This window comes from Arctopsyche grandis, chromosome 9 (genome assembly GCF_051622035.1).
Source record: "Arctopsyche grandis isolate Sample6627 chromosome 9, ASM5162203v2, whole genome shotgun sequence".
NCBI lineage: Eukaryota > Metazoa > Arthropoda > Insecta > Trichoptera > Hydropsychidae > Arctopsyche > Arctopsyche grandis.
The window spans coordinates 16,184,147-16,206,174 of record NC_135363.1 but is presented as its reverse complement, the minus strand read 5'-3'; the positions used below and the strand labels follow the sequence as shown (position 1 = coordinate 16,206,174).

At 32.5% G+C, this 22,028-nt stretch overlaps 1 protein-coding gene across 1 annotated transcript in view; it reads left to right on the top strand.

Annotated features, from left to right (window-relative positions):
* LOC143916608 (prominin-1-A-like) overlaps positions 1-18,270 on the top strand; it is a 48,377-nt gene extending 30,107 nt beyond the window's left edge. Inside the window, exons 3-19 of the mRNA XM_077437789.1 lie at positions 10,220-10,361; positions 10,497-10,625; positions 10,703-10,890; positions 10,965-11,129; positions 11,202-11,326; positions 11,570-11,735; positions 11,840-12,006; positions 12,081-12,190; positions 12,267-12,371; positions 12,458-12,599; positions 12,688-12,894; positions 12,979-13,167; positions 13,249-13,383; positions 13,554-13,712; positions 13,785-13,906; positions 15,646-15,696; positions 16,156-18,270. Coding sequence (XP_077293915.1) covers positions 10,220-10,361; positions 10,497-10,625; positions 10,703-10,890; positions 10,965-11,129; positions 11,202-11,326; positions 11,570-11,735; positions 11,840-12,006; positions 12,081-12,190; positions 12,267-12,371; positions 12,458-12,599; positions 12,688-12,894; positions 12,979-13,167; positions 13,249-13,383; positions 13,554-13,712; positions 13,785-13,906; positions 15,646-15,696; positions 16,156-16,876 — 3,023 coding nt within the window. The 3' untranslated portion in view covers positions 16,877-18,270. The remainder of the gene's footprint in view (positions 1-10,219; positions 10,362-10,496; positions 10,626-10,702; positions 10,891-10,964; positions 11,130-11,201; positions 11,327-11,569; positions 11,736-11,839; positions 12,007-12,080; positions 12,191-12,266; positions 12,372-12,457; positions 12,600-12,687; positions 12,895-12,978; positions 13,168-13,248; positions 13,384-13,553; positions 13,713-13,784; positions 13,907-15,645; positions 15,697-16,155) is intronic.
* Positions 18,271-22,028: the final 3,758 nt, after the last annotated feature.

Here is a 22,028-nt window from a genome sequence, read left to right as displayed (position 1 = left end):
GTTGTGGCGAACGTTCGAACAGCATCGAAGACGTTGAAATTTGTGCTGAAATGTCTCGTCTTTATTTTAGTCATAGACATATTTTTTTCCCACACAAAGGAACTTTCTCTGTTTAATTCAGCATTTAAGATAAAAAGCCTTGTAAAAAATGAGGCATCTCGAATTTTTCTCGAGTTCCGATTGATCAAAAGAAATTGGTGAACGGAGAGCGTGCAAGAGTCCTTCAAAGAAAATTAAAGGGCGGCCTTACCGTGCCCTTGTACATTTCTGGAGCGAAAGGGCATCATCAATTCCTGAGCTTTGACAATGCTATACCTACATATTATACATATGCATATATGTATGTACATCCGACAGTATTGTATAAACCGGTGATTCCTAAATTTTCTCAATTCGTAGTCTACTTTTTGTACTATGTGTTCTTGTGTGGCTCGTGGGCATATGTAGGCTAAGAAACTTGGTATTGACCAGTGGTTTCCAATCTTCTTTGACTAGTGTATCTATTGACAGACCATGTCCATAAAATGTACGACTCATATTAGAAAAATGTTGCAATCTCAATTGATTGTTCCAACGATGCTTTGACAAATAAATGACCATCACATGCAATGTTTGGCAAATGATTGGTAAACATTTTTGCAGTATTCTGATTGAATATCTATATATTTTTCACTTACCTTTAAACGACCCTGGTATAGAAGAAACGATATAAAATCATATTTCACAGATTTACTAATTTGAGTATGACCCCATTCTGGCATTGCGTAATTAATGATAGGGATGGAGACGTTCTTTCTAACTCTTCGTATCATTTCCTCTCAAATTTCCGCTACGCAATTTTCGTTTTACCGTTACGCATCCGCGAATTTATTTCTTTCGTTGTCCATATATTCACAGCGAATATGCGGCCGTTTGGTATCTGGTCACGTAACCACTTTAACCTTATCCTTCGTCGATAAAAATGACTATTTTGAATATTTTTCCTTGTACGAAAGAAAAGTGGGAAACATAAATCAAACCCCCCCCCCTATACATCAATTTAAATTGAACACGAATATAAACTTTATGACCCACCAGTTGAACGATGCTGTTGCGCATCATCACTGACTGACCGACTCGATCATGCGTTCTCGTTTTCTTTTATAGTCCCAATTAATTCCCATGCTGCCGTTACTATAATACAATCGAGTCAACGGCCGACGTCATTGCAGCATCTTTGTTCATATATAAAAAAAACCAAACGATGTAATCACATGTACATAAGCTTGTAACAGTTGAAACGTAAACACAAAGTAATTGCAAACGTAGAATTGGTCAATGATAAGTGTCTGCTCATCAGTCATCAATCTACGTCAATGTTCTAATTATTAAAGATTCAGCTGTAATTATTATTAAAAAAATCTTATCTTAAGTGACAGCTTCTATGCTCAATTTGTGATACATATGTATTTAATTTTCTTACTGAATAAAACCCACGTTCAGGGCTAATCAGTATTTTTATGCTTATTCGGTGTAACACATACATATATATGTACATCGGTGTCACGACAAGTCATTCAAAAAACCATTGCAATCGGTGAAAATTGTGTTTTTAAATAATTATTAAAAAAAAAAACACCTTATTTTATATCTGTGAACGAATTATTTGTTAACCAACGGTGTCTGTGAGCGAATTGTCGGTGAAAGATTCGTCGTCTAATAATTAACAGCATGTGAACATTAAAACTGCTAATATATCAGATTTACACACTTAAAACTTAGGTTTTTCAGATACTTCAAAAAAAAATCTACAAATTGAGATTCCAATTTAATTACGGGGCATTTCCATGAGAAATTGTCGCTGAATGGGATGAAATGATAAATCTAGAAGGTTTAACGTTTAACCTTATTGAAATACAAATTGAAAATAAAAATCACTGTAAGAATCGTTATTGGAATACAAATTGAATGTAAAAAAATATGAAATGTTTCTGAAAAATTTATCGTTCATACAATCAAATCTTTCAAATATTCCATCGAAACGTTACTATACAAACAAATGTGAAAACTCGTTAGTAAGTCCTCATCTCTACATAAACGCACAAGTATAAATAAATCGCTGATTCCTGGAAAACCTTCCTAACAGCTGACGCTATTCGAAGGACATTTGTAATCGGATCGATCAATAAAGAAAACACCTCATCCAATTCTAGGACATAACTACAATAAAAATCGCAAAATCGATAAACACAAATTTAATACCTGATTCAGAAAATAGTCTAGTTTCAACAGAAGCAGACTCTGAGAGAGCCAGAAGACGAAATAAACAACATTACCAAAAAAAGAGTAAATAAAAAACACACCACATTAGAAGTCAAATGAATGTTGCATAATATGAATACATTACGTGTGTTATGAGTTTTTATTGAGTGAGTTTCGGAGCTTATTACCATGACAACGCAAGCTAACTGCGAAGTACATACAAGTGTTTATGACTTTGTGAACTTCATATTACGTACGAAACACCGAACACCAAAGGTAGTCAAGTGTAATGAAACCGCTATACGGATTAAAAAATATAATATACAATAACGGTATCATATTTTTGAATAATTATCAGGTCTAAAAAAATTAATCTATCAGTTTACGAATATTTTGGTATAATCTCAGGAAATACCGTTCAAAATTTATCTCCACGTAGAGATAATGGATTAATAATTACGTAGTAACGAAGCTGCGAGGGCTAATGTTGAGAGATTCGGACACGACTGAGGGGTTGGTGAATTCTCGGTTTTTGCCCTCGTGAGACACGCAAGGGTTGTTTGCCCCGAGCGCAAATGCCATTCAAAGGCGTCCAAAGGACACTAAGAGCGGTGACCCTTTCCAGAGCAACCGTTATCTCCACAAATCTCTGCAAAATTACGCGTGAAATCATAAAATAATGAACCAGTGTGGTTTGAGGAAAGCTTTTGAGAATTTTAAAAGCTCTGTTTTAAGTTCGAATCGTATATTGGTCCATCGTCGCCATCATCTTCTGACATTATGTTACAGCCCAAAACACTTGAGGCTTTGATTCCTTTTACATTCTCTTTGTACTATATTACCTGTCCGTCTTCTGTCCAATCTTCTAGTTATACATATGTCTCGCCAATTACCATTTCAATCTATTCACCCGCTACATCTTATGTATATACATATTTATGTGTGTAAATTACCTTCGTCATATCTCTCAGCCATGTCTCGTGTTTCGCTTTCTAAGGAACTTATTTATTTTATCTTATGATTTATTCAATATAGCAGATACATGTGTAGTACCTACACAAATGCGGCTAACAACATTATAAAAACAATATTAAAACCAAAATATATCTTATATCTAAATATGTATAAATAAAAAAATAGAGACAAAGATCTTCGATCAATGTAATATATCAGTAATGACGAATGTAAGCGAAACTTGGCTATGGAACGCCAGAATGCTGCATTAAGTCCAATGCACTCAAATAAATATGAAACGAGGAGAGATATAAAACGGAATACGTGGGTGAGAAGTATGTATATCAAAGGTAGTTGATATAAAGGAGAGAGAAAAGACATTGAAATGGCAATGGGTGCGTCGTGTAGCTAGAAGAATGCACGAAAGAAGTAATCAAGAAGCTTCCATCAATGTGTCTTGCCAGTGATGACGTATGGATGTGAAATTTGGACATTGGACACATTAGAATTTCACTCGTTTACAGACGGCTCGTCTTGTTTACGACCGTTGGTTCACAGACAATTCGTTAACAGATATTCTTTCACAAATATAAAATAACGTGATTTTAAAATAATTATTTAAAAACAAAATTTTCAAAAATTACAATTACAATTGAACCTCCAGTCTAGTGTGGTTTTTTCGAAATTGGTTTAAAAGGCGATTTTTTTTCAAAATTGTCTGCGAAGCGTACAAGATATAATAATTTAATTATTAGAAAATTATTCGATAGCGACACTGCACCCGTTCACTTATGAGGTCTGCAAATGAGCTATTTACAAGGTTTTTATTTATATTTATGGACGAACATCTGTGAACGAATTATCTGTTTACGAACACTTTGTCAACGAAATATGTATCTGTGAACCCACGGTCTTGAGCGATTTGTCGTGAACGACCTGAGCCGTCTGTGAGCGAATTGTCGATGAACAAGTATATATGAAAGAACTGTCGGTGAACGACTTGTCGTAACACCGTTGTTTACATATGTATATGTGGACATCCACTTGGAGACGATTTACTTATCGTAGCAGTTTCTCAAAACCTTAACAGCCAACAGATAAAGCTTTTTTTTATAATACAATCGACCGGGTGACCCTAGTTGTATTCGTCGGTGTCCTTCAAGGACTCAACATATTATTGAATCATTACATTATAATCACAAATGAATGACCACCTATAGACTGTCCTGAAAGTGTGAACACATCGACCTGAGTATTATAAGGGGAAGAAGAAACAACAAAACATACTACTAAGAATAATAAAAGAAAAGATAGGCTCCTTTTTGAATTCTTGATAAACATACGTGGATATTGTTCTCTGCAAATGTGTCCCACGTCGACGCCTAGATGTGAACCGTCTTATTATAATATAACGCAATCGTTCGCTTCACATACATATTTATGTACCTGAATTTTTCACGACATTTCCCTTCTAGCACTTTTGCTCTGCATAAATGACACGACACGACCGCGATATGTACACACGTAGCTACATATTACATAATGTGTACCCTTCCATCTGCTTCTGCACTGTTTCCTTCCTCTCGTTTCGCCTCACGGTCGAGATCATACACCCCTTCCCTTTAACTGAGGGTAGTTGCAGTGCTGTCATTCGAAGCGTGAATAAACGCTTCACATGACCCACACCTATTTATTTACACGTCCCTCGTTTTGGTCACGTTCGAAGCTTTCGACTAAAAATTTAGTTTATACTCGTTTGAATTCCGCACGGTGTATTTTTTGATACATTTTACTTTTATTGTTCATCCCTGCCGTCTTCTTGTTGCCCTTCGAGGTTCGCATACCCTCTCCGAAACTAGCAGACCTTTTTTTTCGGTTTGACTTTTTCAATTTATAAAACCACCCCTCGGAAATCTTTTTTCTTTCTTTTTCACTTTCGTTTTTCTTTTCTTTTTGTTTGAAAATTCTTCTGAAATTAATGGTTTTCGCTTGATGCAATTTTTCTTTATACAGGTGGCACTCTGATAACTAGAGTCATAAATAATTGTATAATCCCTCTCCGTGACTTTCATTTCTTTATTAATTAAAATTCCGAATATTTCGATCGTTCTGCTTTAGATTTTATATTTACAATTTTTGCTTCATGACTCGTCAGACTTGGTTTTAAAACCAAGAAAGTGGGTGGCTATAATCATTATTATTATTTCATTTTATTACGTACATACATCGTATGTGCCATGACAGGAATTACCCAAGGCGACAAATTTGGTTACTTTATTTTTGTACATATATATAAGTACATACCAATAATTTTCCAAACATAACAACACATAGAATACAATACAGTCATCTAAGGACTATCAACCTTTTTTTTAAATACAGCAAATTTGTGAGAATTGCTTATGTAGGTATCATCATTTTTAATAAGATTCAACAAATTCGAGATGCTAATAACTCGAATTTGGAGGATACTAATTTATTGGATCCGTCTCAACAATCAAGCTAGAAAAATCCGAAAATTCTAATAGGAAACGGCCGATTTTTCTTTTAATAACTTGAAGATCTCGCCAGTAGCGTATTCGGCCGAGACTTGAACCCACGACCTCTATACTGATATATGTACAATAGCTCTAGCAGTGCACCACGCCGTGGCTATATGATCTGTCAGCTTCTATCTACTCTTCTATGCATCTATGCATCTTTTTGTATCCGATTCATAGTTTTGAAATTTTTTTTGGCACTTCAAACTAGATCAATATGAACGTACTTATTATAATTGCAATGTGCAGATGTTCTTCGATTGTTCAACACCTGCTCGTCGGAAAATCTTTATTTTGAAAGCTCGCGTTGAATTTTTTTCTTGCGCTTTAATCAAAAACAGATGTTTTAAACGCTTATGAGCAAATAATAAAAACACCAATGCACTCTCAACACTGCTTCTCCTCTGGACAAATTCAAATTCCATATTCGCGTTTTCGACTTAATTGCACGCCATTCATTGGATACATGTCGAGGCAGGTGATACGCAAGGTGAATGAATCATTTGCTTTATGGTACAAATTATCTTCAAGAATTGTGTGTCATATCTATATATTCCTCTTTATGACTTGTACAGATATTTATTATATGATATTTGTACAAGTCATAAAAATTATATGATATTTTGTCTACTCGAATACCGTCATTTACAAATGGTTGGAACTACTATAATTCCAAATAATTTATGCATTGCTATTATATTATCGGTCTCTTTAGTTTGCAATTCGTCTTTAAATTTAGCAGATTGAGTCAGTGAATGATTGATATACGCAATTTGATATCAATATGTTAGTACATATTTAAAAAAAAAAAATGTTTCACTATATTGAATCGTGTATGCATTGGTTTAAATATATGTACAATTCCCGTAAGCTACGAGTAATGTAAGCTGTACACTAGTCGTAAAGCGACATGTTTATTGGTTTCCTACAAGATCCAGTGTTTACTCTGGGGTTTTCTAAAGTACCTACGGTATTTCCATTGCATACAAACATACATACATGTGTACCAAGGTTTTATTTTCCCGATGAATTTCCCGGGTGGATCGCGATGGAAATTTTAATCACCGCTAAGTATCGCAGTGCTCTTTTAATGAGACGGCAATCAATTTATTGCCGGATGTTCGTTTGTTCCGAGAATATTTCGGCACGCGTAAATACGTATAATAGATGATGGCTCGATTCATCGTGCAGAAACAAAATCGGAAGTTGAACTCATCGTCCGTGACACTGTCTCGTTTCGTATTGTTTTCGTCGGCGAGTGTCACAGTTGCTTTGTAACTTCCGTTGTACGAAAAGGGATCATTGTCACGTTTGGCGACATTGTCGTGATAAAAAATGAGCATTCTTTATTTGCACATTACGTTGTTCGCTAAAGACGATCTTATCTCGTCTTGTTTATTTAGCTGTCCAATGTGAAGTGATTAGATCTGAGTGGGCAAAAATGTGAGAATATGATGTACATGTGCATCCATACATATGTATGTACGTACATTGAATTTGTACAATATTGCGTTTAAATTTGTCAATGCCGAGTACACCTGTCATGGCTATCGCTAGATTCGTGATTTATTTTTCCTCTTCACCAAATTGAAAAGTGTTGTACACCTTATTTTTAGTATCGCTGTTAATTTTTTTACATATTATACATACATTATAAGTTCCATGACAGGAATTACCCCAAGGTGACACATTTGCGTGTAGCGTAACCAGCGGCGTGGACTAGTGGTTAGCATATTATGCTTTCGAGCAGAGTATCCACGGGTTCGAGTCCCATTAGAGTCCCGCTGCTGGTCAGACCTTGGTTTGTGACTCCAGGTCGATCGTTTCTTATTAGAGTTTGCCAATTTATCTGATTTTCATTGAAACGATTCCTGTAAAATTGGTTTCTCCTTTCCTATCTCTCTTGCTAATCTCAAGTTATTCAGCGTCTTGAGGTTCGCCAATTAAATTATAAAATGCTGCAAAAATTTCCGCATAGATGTCACTGTGCATGTTTGTATGAATTCGCATTGTATAAAATGCTTATGTGTATTGATTGAATTGTATATGTTTAAGTGCACTCGTCGCTTTGGAGCGATCTGTTTAAATACATAAATAAATATGGTTGGATTATTTTTGTACGTAAATACTAAAATTTTTTTAAACAACAGCATGTAGAGACATTTATGGACAATCAATAAATATGTTGATACAAAACAAATTTGTGGGATTTGCGAGAAATACAATATGTATGTATTGTCCATCCGGTGTAGGATGACACTTACATGCATGCTATCCCTTCACCCCACTTCGACCAATGGCATTTCGCACGTACAGTGTTCTACTGTTTGCACGTAATGCTATTGGTGGAGAGACACGGAAAAGCGTGTAAGTTTTTCCGAAGTTTCTTCTTAGAGCGGACCAAGTATAGCATATTTTTATAAGATTGAACAAATAGAGATGTTAATAACTCCAATTTTGCGAGAAACTTAGAGCAAGGTTACCGATTTATTGAATCCGTCACAACAATTAAGTTTAGAAAAATTGAAAAATTCTAACAAGAGACGGTCGATCTATGTTTTTAGGGTTCGATAATTACATCCCAAATGTGAATCGCTACAAATGAAAATTCTATCGCACGAATGTTTTCTGTACGGCAATTTTCCTGTGCGACAAGAGAGCCGCGCGAGCGATTTTCGTAACGGCGGTTATCCTGGTAGCGATTCACATTTGGGACGTAGCCCGTTTACCCACGACCTCTACTGGTATGCAATAACTCTACCAGTGCACTACGTTGTGACTTTGTGCACTGATGCAATGTGCTTTTGATCTCCTTGATATTACGATGATCTCAAGTGTTTTGTGAGTTTGCTCAAAGTTTTGATAGATTTATCAGAATTGATGAATCTGTATAAGTTTTATTATTTCATCTTGTTAAGCTTGCTACTCACGGCGAAGTTTCCTCGCCCGATTTGCGTTAATCATATAAATGCGTAATCGTACAAGATGACTCGGACGTGAGTAACCACAGACGGTTTAAAAAACCATTATTTTTTTATTTTTTTCTTCATTCTTATATATATACTTATTAAACCTCATTAGGCGTAATATTAATTTCCTTATCATCTTGGGTCAGGGCTGCATGCTTTTGATTAATATTTTCTTATTTATTCGATTGCATGATTTCATTCGGTCTTCCATTAATCAACTGTTCAACCAGTAATTAATGTTCGACGTAATTAAAATGGGGAGAGGCAGGGAACTTGTTTCTGTCATCAAGCGGAGAAAGATGGAGTACCTCGGACACATGATACGGGGTCCAAAATACGAATTTCTCCGTTTGATAACCATGGGGAAAATAGAAGGAAAAAAATGGATTGGCAGGAAAAAGTTATCTTGGCTTCGAAACATGCGCATGTGGACCGATATGAGCGCCGAAGAGCTGTTCCGAGCCGCTGAAGACCGATGCGGATATATTCAAATAATCGACGAGGTGGTCGCCAACGTCCGGATGCGGACAAGGCATTAACAAGAAGAAGAAGTAATTAAAATAGACATTTATACCTTCATTGGAGACGTTTATTTTTTTATTTGGTTACTGTACTTACGTTCATACGAATATGGGTTCAAAAAAACTTCAGTAAAAATTTCAGTCACCGATACTAAGTTTCAGTTCGATAGGACTAACGGTGTTCAAAAAATCCCCAAAATACACAGACACACACACACATTTTTTCTAGATCATGAAAACGTGATCAGTAATCGATTCTGAGTTCGAATCAGTCAAAATCTCGAGTTCGAATCAGTCAAAATCTCGAGTTCGAATTTTCGCATGATCACAAAACTTCATCTATTAAAGTAATAATTCAAATTGAATTATCATAAAAGACATCATCGTAAATATTTATATGTATAATAAATTCGTACTAGTTTCATAAATAACGGCTCTTGCTCATCCTCAAATGATTTTGCCCTCGGGAGTTTGAACTACATTGATTCCGATAACCAGTTAGTAACATACATACATATGTATGTATGTACATACATAGGTAGTACTTCTATCACGTTGATTATGATGATGCTTCCTGACCGTTACCCACTGCTAGCTCCTGTTCAACCAGTCGTAATTCATCTAACCCCTTTTGCAAAGTGAATTAAATCGTTTTGACGATGCATTCGTTACTGGATTTATCGAAGAAGAAAAAAACATTGAAACATATACGATTTAAACCTTGCGAACTTCGCTTGCTTGATTTTTTTGTCTATTGCATCGAATAAAGTTATGCAATTGTATAGACATGTAATTTCAAATTTGTTTGAATGAAAGTAGAGCGATTGTATGTCAGAAATACCGTTACCGTTGATTGCACGCGCGTACGTGAAATGATCTATGTAGGAGTGGCTGCAGATCCGGCTGAGGAAACTGCTCACAATTAACTGATAAAATGACAAAGAGTCGTTTTGTAAAATGGGAATGTGCTTAATGAGTTCTTTCGTTGTTCTAGGTCTTCTCGAAGTACATGGAGGTCACATCGAATTAGCTGGTGATTTGACTGAAGAATGGCAGACCATCGCCACTCATTATGCAGGGATTGTGGCTGTTGTGGTTATCGGAGTTATATTCGGAGTGATGCTGCCTATTGTTGGGTAAAATTTTGAAACTTTTTTTCTTCAAAATGCACTATTAATCTAAAACGCAAAATTCATTACTGTGATGTATGTATGTAGCGTATATGAAATCCTCTGAAGTTCTATTACAATTATATCTCTTTATTTTGCCAGATTCTGTTTCTGTTGCTGTCGCTGCGCTGGTAATTGCGGAGCTCGCTCTCAACCGTTTGACAAAAAGCACGATAAATGTAGAAAACACATGTTGGCAACGCTGCTCATTTGTATTACAACAGTATTCATGTAAACTTCAATTCATTTTTCATGTAAACCATTCATAAATAGTTGTTGCGAAATTAATGTAAACTATCTATTCGTAGGCTCGGCTTGGTGTGTACGTTTGTTACAAATGAAAGAATGCAAGAAGGTGCTTATGATTTGCCGAACGCTGCCAGGGCTGGCTTATATGATACCAAAAAGTTTTTGAACGTCACTCACAGTCACGTCGATACATTGCTGAGAATCAATTATGGCGAACTTCAAAATAGTCTTCTTACCATGTTACAAAGTAAGATTTTTCACCTTTTTGACTTCCAGTATTAATTGAAAGTATTTTTAACTAATATTTTCTGTTTATTTTAGCCGGTGGCGCAAAAGTTTCGGATCAGCTCACAGAATTTTCCAAAGCAGTTTCGGTGACAACGCTCAATACTATGGTGAAAGATCTCGGAAAAGTCAAAGAAAACTTGACTAATATGCGACGAGTGACTAACGATTTAAGAACTAACGCGTCCCAACTCAATGATGGTCCGTCTTTTTATAATATTTTATAATGTTCTCGATTGATATGCGTTTTATTTTATTATGATTTAATTTCAGGACTTCGACGTGTTAAACGAGAATTGTTACATACTCTAACTACTTGCGAACAGAAACAATGCCGTGAAATACTCGATAAATATAAGATAGGCGAGTTGGATACATCTGGAATTGATTTCAGTCAGGTAAATATACTTTTTTTTCGTTCTTCAATCAGCTAAAAAAATTCTTGATGCAACATAATTGACATTTGAAAAAATTTTTCATGCTACATATCAGATGCTCGATAAATATTTTCCAAGGGTTGGTATTAAAAAAACGTAAAACTCATATTTTGATTTTTAAAACATATTTTATATTTTCGTATAAGTAAAACTTGTTATTAAACTTCGCAATGATTAATTAATTAACAATTATTTTTTCTTAAGTTGCCAGATGTATCTGAACTTCTTAGCAAAGTTACTGCATTGATTGATGGAAATATTCAAGAAGAGGTAAAAGAAGGCCAAAAAGTATTTGATAATATTAAACAGAGCATAGAAAACTCAGTCAATGAGCAAATACCAAAACTAAAAAAAGCTATCGAGAATGCAGGTATATTATCATTGTGATTGTTGATGTCAATATGCATATTTGTAAAACAAATTGTACTACTAGAATTCATTAAATTTATTAACTCATTTTAAATTACACTTAAGGACACGAAATTCAACAATTTTCTACAAAATTGGGAAAGATTGTAAAAGATGCAAATAGTGCAATAGATAAAACCGAACCTCACATAGAAGAAGCTAAAAAATACATTGATACTTACACCATTTATGGTTGGTATGTCGGACTAGGATTGTGCTGTATTCTTTTGTTGGCAAGTGTTATTAACATCATTATGTTATTATGGAAATTGAATGTTTTTTAAAAACAATATAATTATTTATCTAGATATTAACGTGTGTTGTGATGGGCTTACTTTGTGGCATTTGTGGCAAACGCCCTGATGGGTATGGTGATGATTGTTGCAACAAAGGAGCTGGCAGTAAATTTCTTATGCTGTAGGCCACATATTCACTATGTATATTTATAATATTTGGTATGTGTACATTTTGTAATATTTTGGTTGCTTTTTAGGGGTGTTGCACTTATGTTTTTACTCGGAATTGTTTTAATAGCTATGACTTTGGTATATTTTCTAATTGGAGTTGTAGCTCAACGTGCTATATGTGATCCACTCAAGTAATATATATTTTATAATATAATATATATTTTATTTTACATATTTTAAATGAAAACTAAATTATTTTATTAAAAATTATTTTTAGAAATCCGCAAGATGATCAACTTTTTAAGTTGATTGATGAATTTGTAGATTTAGAACAAATCTTGTTTAAAGGAAAAGCGAAAAACAATTTTAACATGAGCTTTGTTGTCACGTCTTGCCATCAAAACAAAACTATTTATGAAGTGAGTATATTTTTATAACATATTTTTCGAACGTTTTTTTGTTTTATATACATGTTTCTGTTTTGTTTATTTAAAAAATATTTTATAGGTTTTGAAACTTGAGAAAATAGTAGATATGAAAGCTCTTCGAGATAAATCTGAGAAAGAACTAAATGACAAAATTAAAGAAGTCCATCAAAGTATATCTTTTAACCAGCGAGACTATGTTATCTTAAAAGATTCGGCGAAAGATAAATTGAATGACCTTTCAGATAGTGGTCTTTCAGATTTTCCGTTTGATCGATTTACCGAAGTGGTTAGTATTATATTATAATTTTATTTGTCATCAATTTTTTGTTCAAATAAGAGACTAATCATTGTGTATTATTGTTATTTTTAGCTCGTTAGCAACATTACTTCAATAGATTTGTCATCTTTGGCAAAACAACTCAGAGACACAGCAAATAAAATATCAAGTCGGCAAGATTTTGCAAGTGTGACCTTTAATCTTCGGAATCAAGCGCTCCATCTTGAAACATATCAAACCAATCTCGTGAATCCTATGATTCGGGAAGCTGAAATGTTGAATGTTAGTTAAATGTTAAATATTTATATAAAAGATTATTGTTTTTAGAATATTACGTTAAGATAATTATTAATTTTTTTACAGGACACAGCCATACAACTGCGAGACAATTTGAAATTCAACCATTCTTCCTTTAAAGAGGCTGTAATTAACTTAGTTGAAGAAACGGAAGAAGCTGAGAGATATCTCTCAGATCAAGGACCAGAAGCCATTAAAAATGTATGTATATATGTATTTTTACATTGATTCGTCTTTATCTTATTTTGTTTTGTATTAGTCAGTTTAAAAATTTGATTATTTATGAATTTTTCCAGTTCAAATGATTATAAGAATGTACCTTGCTATAAATATATGTAATTTCCAAAACTAATCCTTTATAATTATTTTAGCTTACATACATTTTTGCAACTAGTATTGGATCTCGTGTGAGGACATATTTAACGCGTGTCACTCATCATACTCTCAATGAAGTTGGACATTGTGGACCACTATCAAACACATACAATGCTACTCTCATTGCCACATGCAGTAGAATTTTATTACCATTCGTAAGTTTTATAAATGGCTATTAAATGAAATTGATATACATATTTATATACATATTTAAATTTTACTTATAGAATGGATTCTGGTTTGCTGCCGGTTGCTGCATAATTCTATTTATTCCGCTGATAATTCTTTCTGTGAAACTTGCAACTCTCTATCAAAAATCTGACCCGTATCCTGGACCACTAGTTGAATCGTATGTATTTAATATCTAGGCATATACATCATGAGTAGAATTTCATAACAAAGAATATATCGGTACTCTATTTCCAATAACATTTATGAAAAAAATTCATGTTATTGATTCCAAATATACTTTTATTAAATATAGGTATACGTATAAGTTTCATATATTTTCATAACCATATTCATCAGTTATGTTGTATTTCTTTATTTGAATCATATATCCATTTTTCAATGATCGGACTGTTGTCAGGATTGTCTTAATATTGCTTTCATTATTTTTTTATTTCGCTGATCATTAAGTATTACATTAAAATTAAACTGTGAAGCTATTTTGCATCATATTATTTCATGCACAGGAAAAATTCAAAATGTGTATATTTCCGACGCTAGCCAAAGTTATGAGTAATAAGTTTTATTACCTACTTTGAATTCATAACCTATTTTCTTTACCTTGATAATTAATCATTTTATCCAATGCTTAATTCTTAACAAAAAAAATTATGGAGTGCTTATTTTCGATACAAAAGGGCCCCGAGACAACCCTTATTAATTTTTTTAGAAACTTTATTGCACTCTCTAATTACCTCAATGTTATACTAGATTTGCATTTATTTTTCTATCCGCAAATTTTCAACATCAGTAGAATACGTATTGTTATATTTTTATTTTTTTGACAGTATTTTTTCAATGTGTATTTAAATATATTATTTGAAGTAAATAAATACATTTTAACTTGGAATTTTTTGAAAAAAAGCATGTATCACAAAATTCAATGTTTTTACATTATTTATAATAGAGTAAACGTTCTGTTGCCGTGCAAATCTAGTACATCATATTCGTATTGTGTTTGCTTGTGTGTTATCTCTGCATTTTTAAAAATTTTCATCATCATTCACATTATAATTCATGTTTTTATTTATATAATAGATGTTGTAACTTGTAATCTAATTAAGTTCATTTAGATTTACTTGTGAGATTATTATCAGTAACATTAAGGATATTTTGAAACCTTTCCTATATTGTGATTTACCAATATATTTTTTATATCAATGAATAATTTTTAACACTTAATACTAAATGAAATTACATTATTATAGTATGTACTAATACATTTTGTAGGTATGTATGTGTCAGTATGTTTGTGAGTGTGAATATATGAATACATCAGGAAAAAACAACATGTACGTAGATTATATTTATTAAATATTGAAATCATATTACATACGTTGTATGTAAACTATTAAAACGTTATTTCATCCACAGTTGATTGTACATAGTTGTTTACTCCCGATGTATTTTCATTGTGAATGTATTATTTATTGCACAAAAACTCTGAATTATCACAACACTTCAGATTTGCTTATAAGCTTATTGTCATGACCATTAATGTATTAATTTGCATTTTTTGTTTTACTTTAATTTTGTTTTCATTTCATTGCATATCCACAGAGCACTAACATTCGAATTAATCGCTAATTTAAGACACCGTAAACATTTTCGCATTAAAAAATATGCACCGATAATTTTTATTTGAAGTTACAATGTACATTTTTTATGTTCATTGATGGTTGTAATATATAAAATATAACCCATAATCCATGTTGTCGTAACATATACATATGTATGTATGTATGTATGCATAGTTGAAATTGTCAAGTGCTCTATGGATTTTATTTTTATTTTAATTACAAAATGCATTGTGTTGGCCTCACAGTCTTCTAATGTTGGGCTGGTGTATTTGTTTTGCAGCGAGTATTTGTATGATGCATACGCAGATCGTGATAATATACCCCTGGCCAAGTAAGTTTGTCTAAATTTTCGTAATTATTTTTTATTTATTAATTGCATGTATGCTGTTTATTGCATGGTAGTACTAGATATTTTGATGAAACCTTAACTATCCACCGACTCCTATTACTCTCAACATTCATCAGGTAATCTTTTGTAATATTTATTTCACCTGACGATTTTGTTTGGCATCATATTATATTAGCACAATGAAAAAACAATTCTATGAATTACAAAATTCGTTACATATTACATTCTTTTCTTAATATATTATAGTTTTCTTATAATTTTTTTGTAATATTTTAACAAGCTCCAATAACCGTAATAAAAGTAATGGAGTATAAAAAAAATCTCTGATCCTGAACAGCAGTCTGGTCTATACGCTTCTATTTCTATGTATATATTTTCCCTTCTAACATTTTATAATCAGAATTTTATAATATTCGAACTGTTTTATGTCAATGCATGTAGAAAAGAAGATTTGAAAAGGAATTCGTCCAACATAGAAGAAAAAATAAGGGATTTTGAAGCACGACGTGGCAAATCGGTGTCCACAGACGTTGCAAAATACAAGCAACCCACAGAAGTTTCTAAATCACCTCGCACAAGCTTTGGTAGACCGATTAAATTCTCTTTTAAGTCATCGTATTCGAGCGAGTTCGATGGTAAAATAGACGACAGGACATTACCCATCGGTACCAAATATTCAAGTAAAGATGAGTGTTACATCGCTATTGTGCCAGAAGACGATGTATGCCCGAACGATGGAAATTATTCACGACACGTCAGTTTAGATAGAAAATCCAAATCCAATAATAAAAAAGATGATGAAAATGCGGCACGTGAAACTGCTGTTTGTATTATTGATTCCGTTCTGGATTCAGCGAAAAGTATCGTAGAAACTAGATTAGTTGAAAAGCCTTACAAAGAAAATATAAGTCATAATAAGAAATGTGTAGACAATAACAAATCATTAGAGAAGAAAATTTCTAGCTTAGATAGAAAGGAAACTCGAAAAAGTGATAATGTAAAAAATGGACTTCCTATTGTTAATGGAGAAGACAGTGTAATTCATCAGGTTTCAGAAACCAAAAATGATATGACAGATAACATTTCTCAAAAGAATACCAAAGAAAGGACCAGTTCGATTGTTGAAATTGATTCTGCAATTGTTTCCAATGGAAATCACTGAAACTTTAATTTGTTTATAATTACGCACATTTGATTCTTGTAAATAAATTGTATTACATTTATAATTAACGTATGTACATGGATTTTTTTAATAATCTACAAATTTTTAAATATACTATTTTTGTATATAAGAACAAATGAGTTGCAACCAAAAGTTTTACAATTTTTGTTTCTGATTATTAATGCCTTGTATTCATATCATACAATATTGTAGTTATACATATTAATTATGTCATTGCACAAATTTACATATCTTTAAAAATAAAAATAAAAATGGAGGAAAAATTATGTTGATACAAAATAAATGGCAGTTTCACATGTCCAAATTCAATTTTGAAATTAGTCATTGGTATGAAAATGGAAAATAGAAACGGGGCACACGGGGCGGGGCACTCATGGTGAATTTTACAATAGTTTGTGGTATGTCGTACAGTTTTATGCTATAGTAACTACTCCATTACTTTTACAGTTTTTTTTACGCTTTTCAGTTTTTTACGTGTGACGCATGATTTATGTGCTTTTTCGTGTTTTTTTTATTATTTTTATTTTAATAATCAAAACAAAAACGTTTCAAGGAATTGTTAATATTCACTGTGATTATTTTATTTTCCTCTTTTTTGTGTACTTATTCATTTCATTTCACTTATAATTTGTAACAATATCATACTCCTTTTTATTGTACAATACAAATATTAATTTAATTCTTTTAATTTTACATTAGCAATGATTGGCATGGTTTGGTTTAAAATTTGAACGCTACACGCGATCTCTAGTATGAGTAATAGAATTAAGGTTCACTGAAAAGAAATGTGTAAAATTTTTAAGTTTTTGCTATTGCCAAATGTAGTCCAAATTTGATACGTGTGACATAATTATAATCATACACAGTGTCACTCAATGTGAAATTTAAACAGCATGCAATGCTTGTTACGTTTTCTTTATGACTTCATTGTTTTGAGAAAGGCGTGCAGTTCAGTCAGGAAATTAGATTGATTAGCTGTTATAAAGATCATCGAAACTTGACTAACCATTTGAGTGCTGACGTCTTTTCTGTTGAAAGCCCGCCATGCTGAAACTTTCGTCAACATTTCCAACTAGAATTATTTAGAAATCCAATAGAAAGCAGGTATAAAAATTGTAGCTAATCCAAACAATCCCTAGATAACTACCGCTGAGGATTTCGACTTTTGTAAAGGTGTGTTTAGACTGTCTAATGTATCTTGCAACAATATAAAATGGTCAAAAGAAGTCTATTAATAAATGTGTTTTTCCAAGACCTGTTCCATCTTCTTCACTGTTGTTAAAATGGGGTCTACCTCACGGCATCGAAAGTGAAAAGGTCGAAAAAGCAAATATCGGAAGGCAAAGATCGAAAATCGAAAGATCTTAAGTCGAAAGATCAAAAAAAAAGGGTGCATGGTAAACTGTACTATGTATATATAATATATATGAGTGGTATGCGGTGAAATTATCTCTCTTTTTGTCATACAGCCTTGTTTAATGTGCGCGCGCAGGATACGGGAGGAAAAGCCTGTTCCTCTTGTTCCTGTTGTATCGTGCTCGCGCAAATTAAGTGAGGATGTACGACGGGGGGAGAGAGAGTTTTTCCGCACGCCACTGATATATATACTAACCGTTTTTCATATGTATGCATGATAAACGAACATTTTCGACTGTAATGCTGCTATGTTGATAAATTCAGAAATTTCGGTGTAAACCAGTTTTATAAACATTGACACGGATTACACGACACACGTTCAATGCATTTTTTTTTCAATTCTACCTGGTAAGGTTTAGCTGGTAGTATTCTTGTTTGTACATGCTCAAAATACAACGCCTATCGGCGTTTTCCAGGTCCATAGACTTGTTGGCAAAACGCCGATCGGCGTTGGTCAGCATTTGAAGGGCTAAACAAATTTTGAAACTTGAAACAAATATAGGGTATTTGTAAAATAAATTGAGTATACATTATTTTTCTGTATAAAACAATTAATTCAATGACACCGTTTTACACTATCTTTTTTTATTAAACTTTGTCCAACTGTAAAGAAGTGATCGTAATGAAAAGTTCAACGTTTAAACCAAATTAATAAATTTTTATTGAATTTATTTTCTATTTAATCTATATTTTTTTGGGTTTATATTTATATGTATAATTATTTTGTGGTTTTTGCTTAAATTTATTTTATGCTGTTTTCTTTTTTTTATCTAATTAATCTACACTTAACGACTTATTCTTCTTATATTTCAGTACTGATGGTCTTTATTTTAATTTTTATTTTCTAAATTTTTTTTTGCTTCTACACTAGCTTTTTCGTGTTTTTTCAGTGTTTATATTAAACAAATAATGTAAACATAAAAATTTTGGATTTGAAGTTGAATGTTACGACTGCATATTATATGACTCACTTTGGACTGTTTCTATTTTAGCTCCCAACACATAGAAAAGGTGACGGGTGGGCAAGGAAGGCGTCGTGGTGACCGTGGCGACCGTGGTGATCGCGTAGACCGTGGTGAAAGAAGTGACCGAGGTGCTGCGGGGCGTTCTGGGGGCCGGCCTCGGTCGGGGGACTGCGAGCCGCGCGCCCCCGCCCCGGACGGCGCGCACCCCGCCCGCTACAACGACATGGCACCCAAGTAATCAACCACCCAAAATTTTCAGCACTGCTTATACATTAACACAGTAATCAATATATCATTATACTAATCGCATGTGCGATATTTTTTTGTGTGTTTTGTCTGTGTTCAGTAATCGAATATATACTATTGTGTGTATGTCTACATACGTAAGTCTAACAGTAGCCGTGTTTCGTTTAGGCATTGGGAGGACTTCCCCGCGGGTGGACCCCCTCGCTATCACGGTCCTGCTGAATACGAACGACCTCCACCGTACTATTATCCAGGACCACAGTGAGCATTATATTATTATATATCTGATGTTTTATCTCACAGAGGCATAATTTAAACGTCCATTTAAAAATAAAATGAATGTGCATTTAAAAAAAATTTTGTTCATTAAAAAAGGTTTCTGTACATTACAAAAAATTTGTGTGCATTTCTGAATGACGGATACAGATTGCATTAGAAACTTTGCTTTGATCATTGAATGAAATATTTGCTACTTGAATGTGTGTTACAATGACCAAAATACGAACCGAAAAGGACCAACGCTTCTCTCTACTGGATTCCTTCTTTTTTACTCTTTGGCTTGCGACTTTCGACACCTACGATCTTGGCTTCGACTCTACGACCTGACATCATCATTCATATTCATACGTCATACGAAAACACTTTTGATTGTTGACAGTTGTTAATAGCGGAAGACTGCAACTTTTTGTATCTATTCTAATGCTAAAATCTATTTTTTCGAATCATCGTTTCATATTTTTTAATGCTTTATAATGCCTAAATATTTTATTTGATGCACAATACGGGATTGTTTAATGCTCCGAAAATAATGCAAATTTTTAATGCACAAACATTTTTTTTAAGATGCAAAGTATTCTTCTCAATGTACAGTTAAATCGCACCCTTTTACTAATCATATTGAACCGTTTTTAAATATATGGTAAACGAATATGTACATCGATAGATATTTTTCGAGTTGGGAAAATGCTAGTGAGATAAAATACGCCATTGTGAAATAAAGACGCGTTCAATGAATACAATAATTAAATTTTGATTTAATTTTCAGTAATGATCGACCATGAACCTATTATCGGAGGGTATTTTCTGAAGATTACCACACAGATTAATTTTTTTCACCATTGTATTGTTATTGTCACAATACAAATAATTTTCAATGGTACAATGGTGAAATTTTAAATATTTTGTTCGCTGTCTGATTTTAGACGCATATATAAATGGCTCATTTTAAATTTTAAATGAGATTAAACTTATATATGTATACAAATGTGTTAGCTCCTTTATTCTGCCAAATATATATTGGAATATCAAATGTGTCACTCAAATTTTGAATTGGACGTGTGATTTTATAATTTTTATAGATTAAGATCAAATTATTAATACCCTGAATTGAATATTACAGTACATTTTGGGTGATGTAACATATACTTTTTTTCACTATTATTGAATACTTTAATTCCTATTTATATATGTATACTTAATAAACAAAATCAATTGTTATATAATATATCCAAACTAGGATGTGCTTCTCTTAGGCAATAATCACTATTTTTATTTTAAATCTGCAAATGCAGATTGCATGAAAATTTGTTTTTAAGGCTAGAAATTACCTAACTGAGATTTGAGAACTGTTTTATAAGATGCAATTTAAATTTGTGTCTGAAGTGAAATTTTAATTCATTAAAAAAATATACATATGTTATTCATATTTTATTATAAGACTGTATCATTATGATCTTTAAAATTCTTTTACTTTTTATTAGAATAATCATTTAATAATTATTGATATTTATTTTGATTGAAAAATATTGACGCACTTGTAGTTAGTTAATTTTTTTATTATTATTTTCATTAGTTACATACTTTAAAAACATCGGTAGAAAGTGCAAAAACAGCCATCATTCACATGTTAGCCATATTTATTTTGTATTAGTGAGAGATTGTTTATATTTATAACATGTAGGTGAATCGAATACAAATTATACAAAAATAAAAATTAGGTATATTTAGAAACCCCTCAATATTTTTTTATTGTTCAGGATAAGTCCTCAAACTTCCAATTAGATTTATAAATTTTTTTAATACATATATGTATACATACATATACATATAAATATATATATCTTATGTATTATAATTGTAAATGTAACTTTAAGCATTAAAAATGTTAATTAATACTTTTCTCACATTAAATTACTCAACATTATTTACAGGCATAGTCGTAAAATAGTTAGTCTGTAATTATATGTTACCTATTTCTATTATATATGAATTTTTACTACATACAATTTACTATGTCTTAAATTTTTTCTAAGTCATCGTTCACTTTAATTTTTAGGTAATTTTTTATTATTGAAATTATGTATAGTAAAATTTGACATCGGCTCAAGTGAATAAAAATTTCTACATCTTCAAAAATTTATTAATGTTAAATTTGACACTGCCCATTTTGTTATTTAAGATTTTTTAGGAAAAAAAATACGATTTAATGCATATGAAATTCAGTG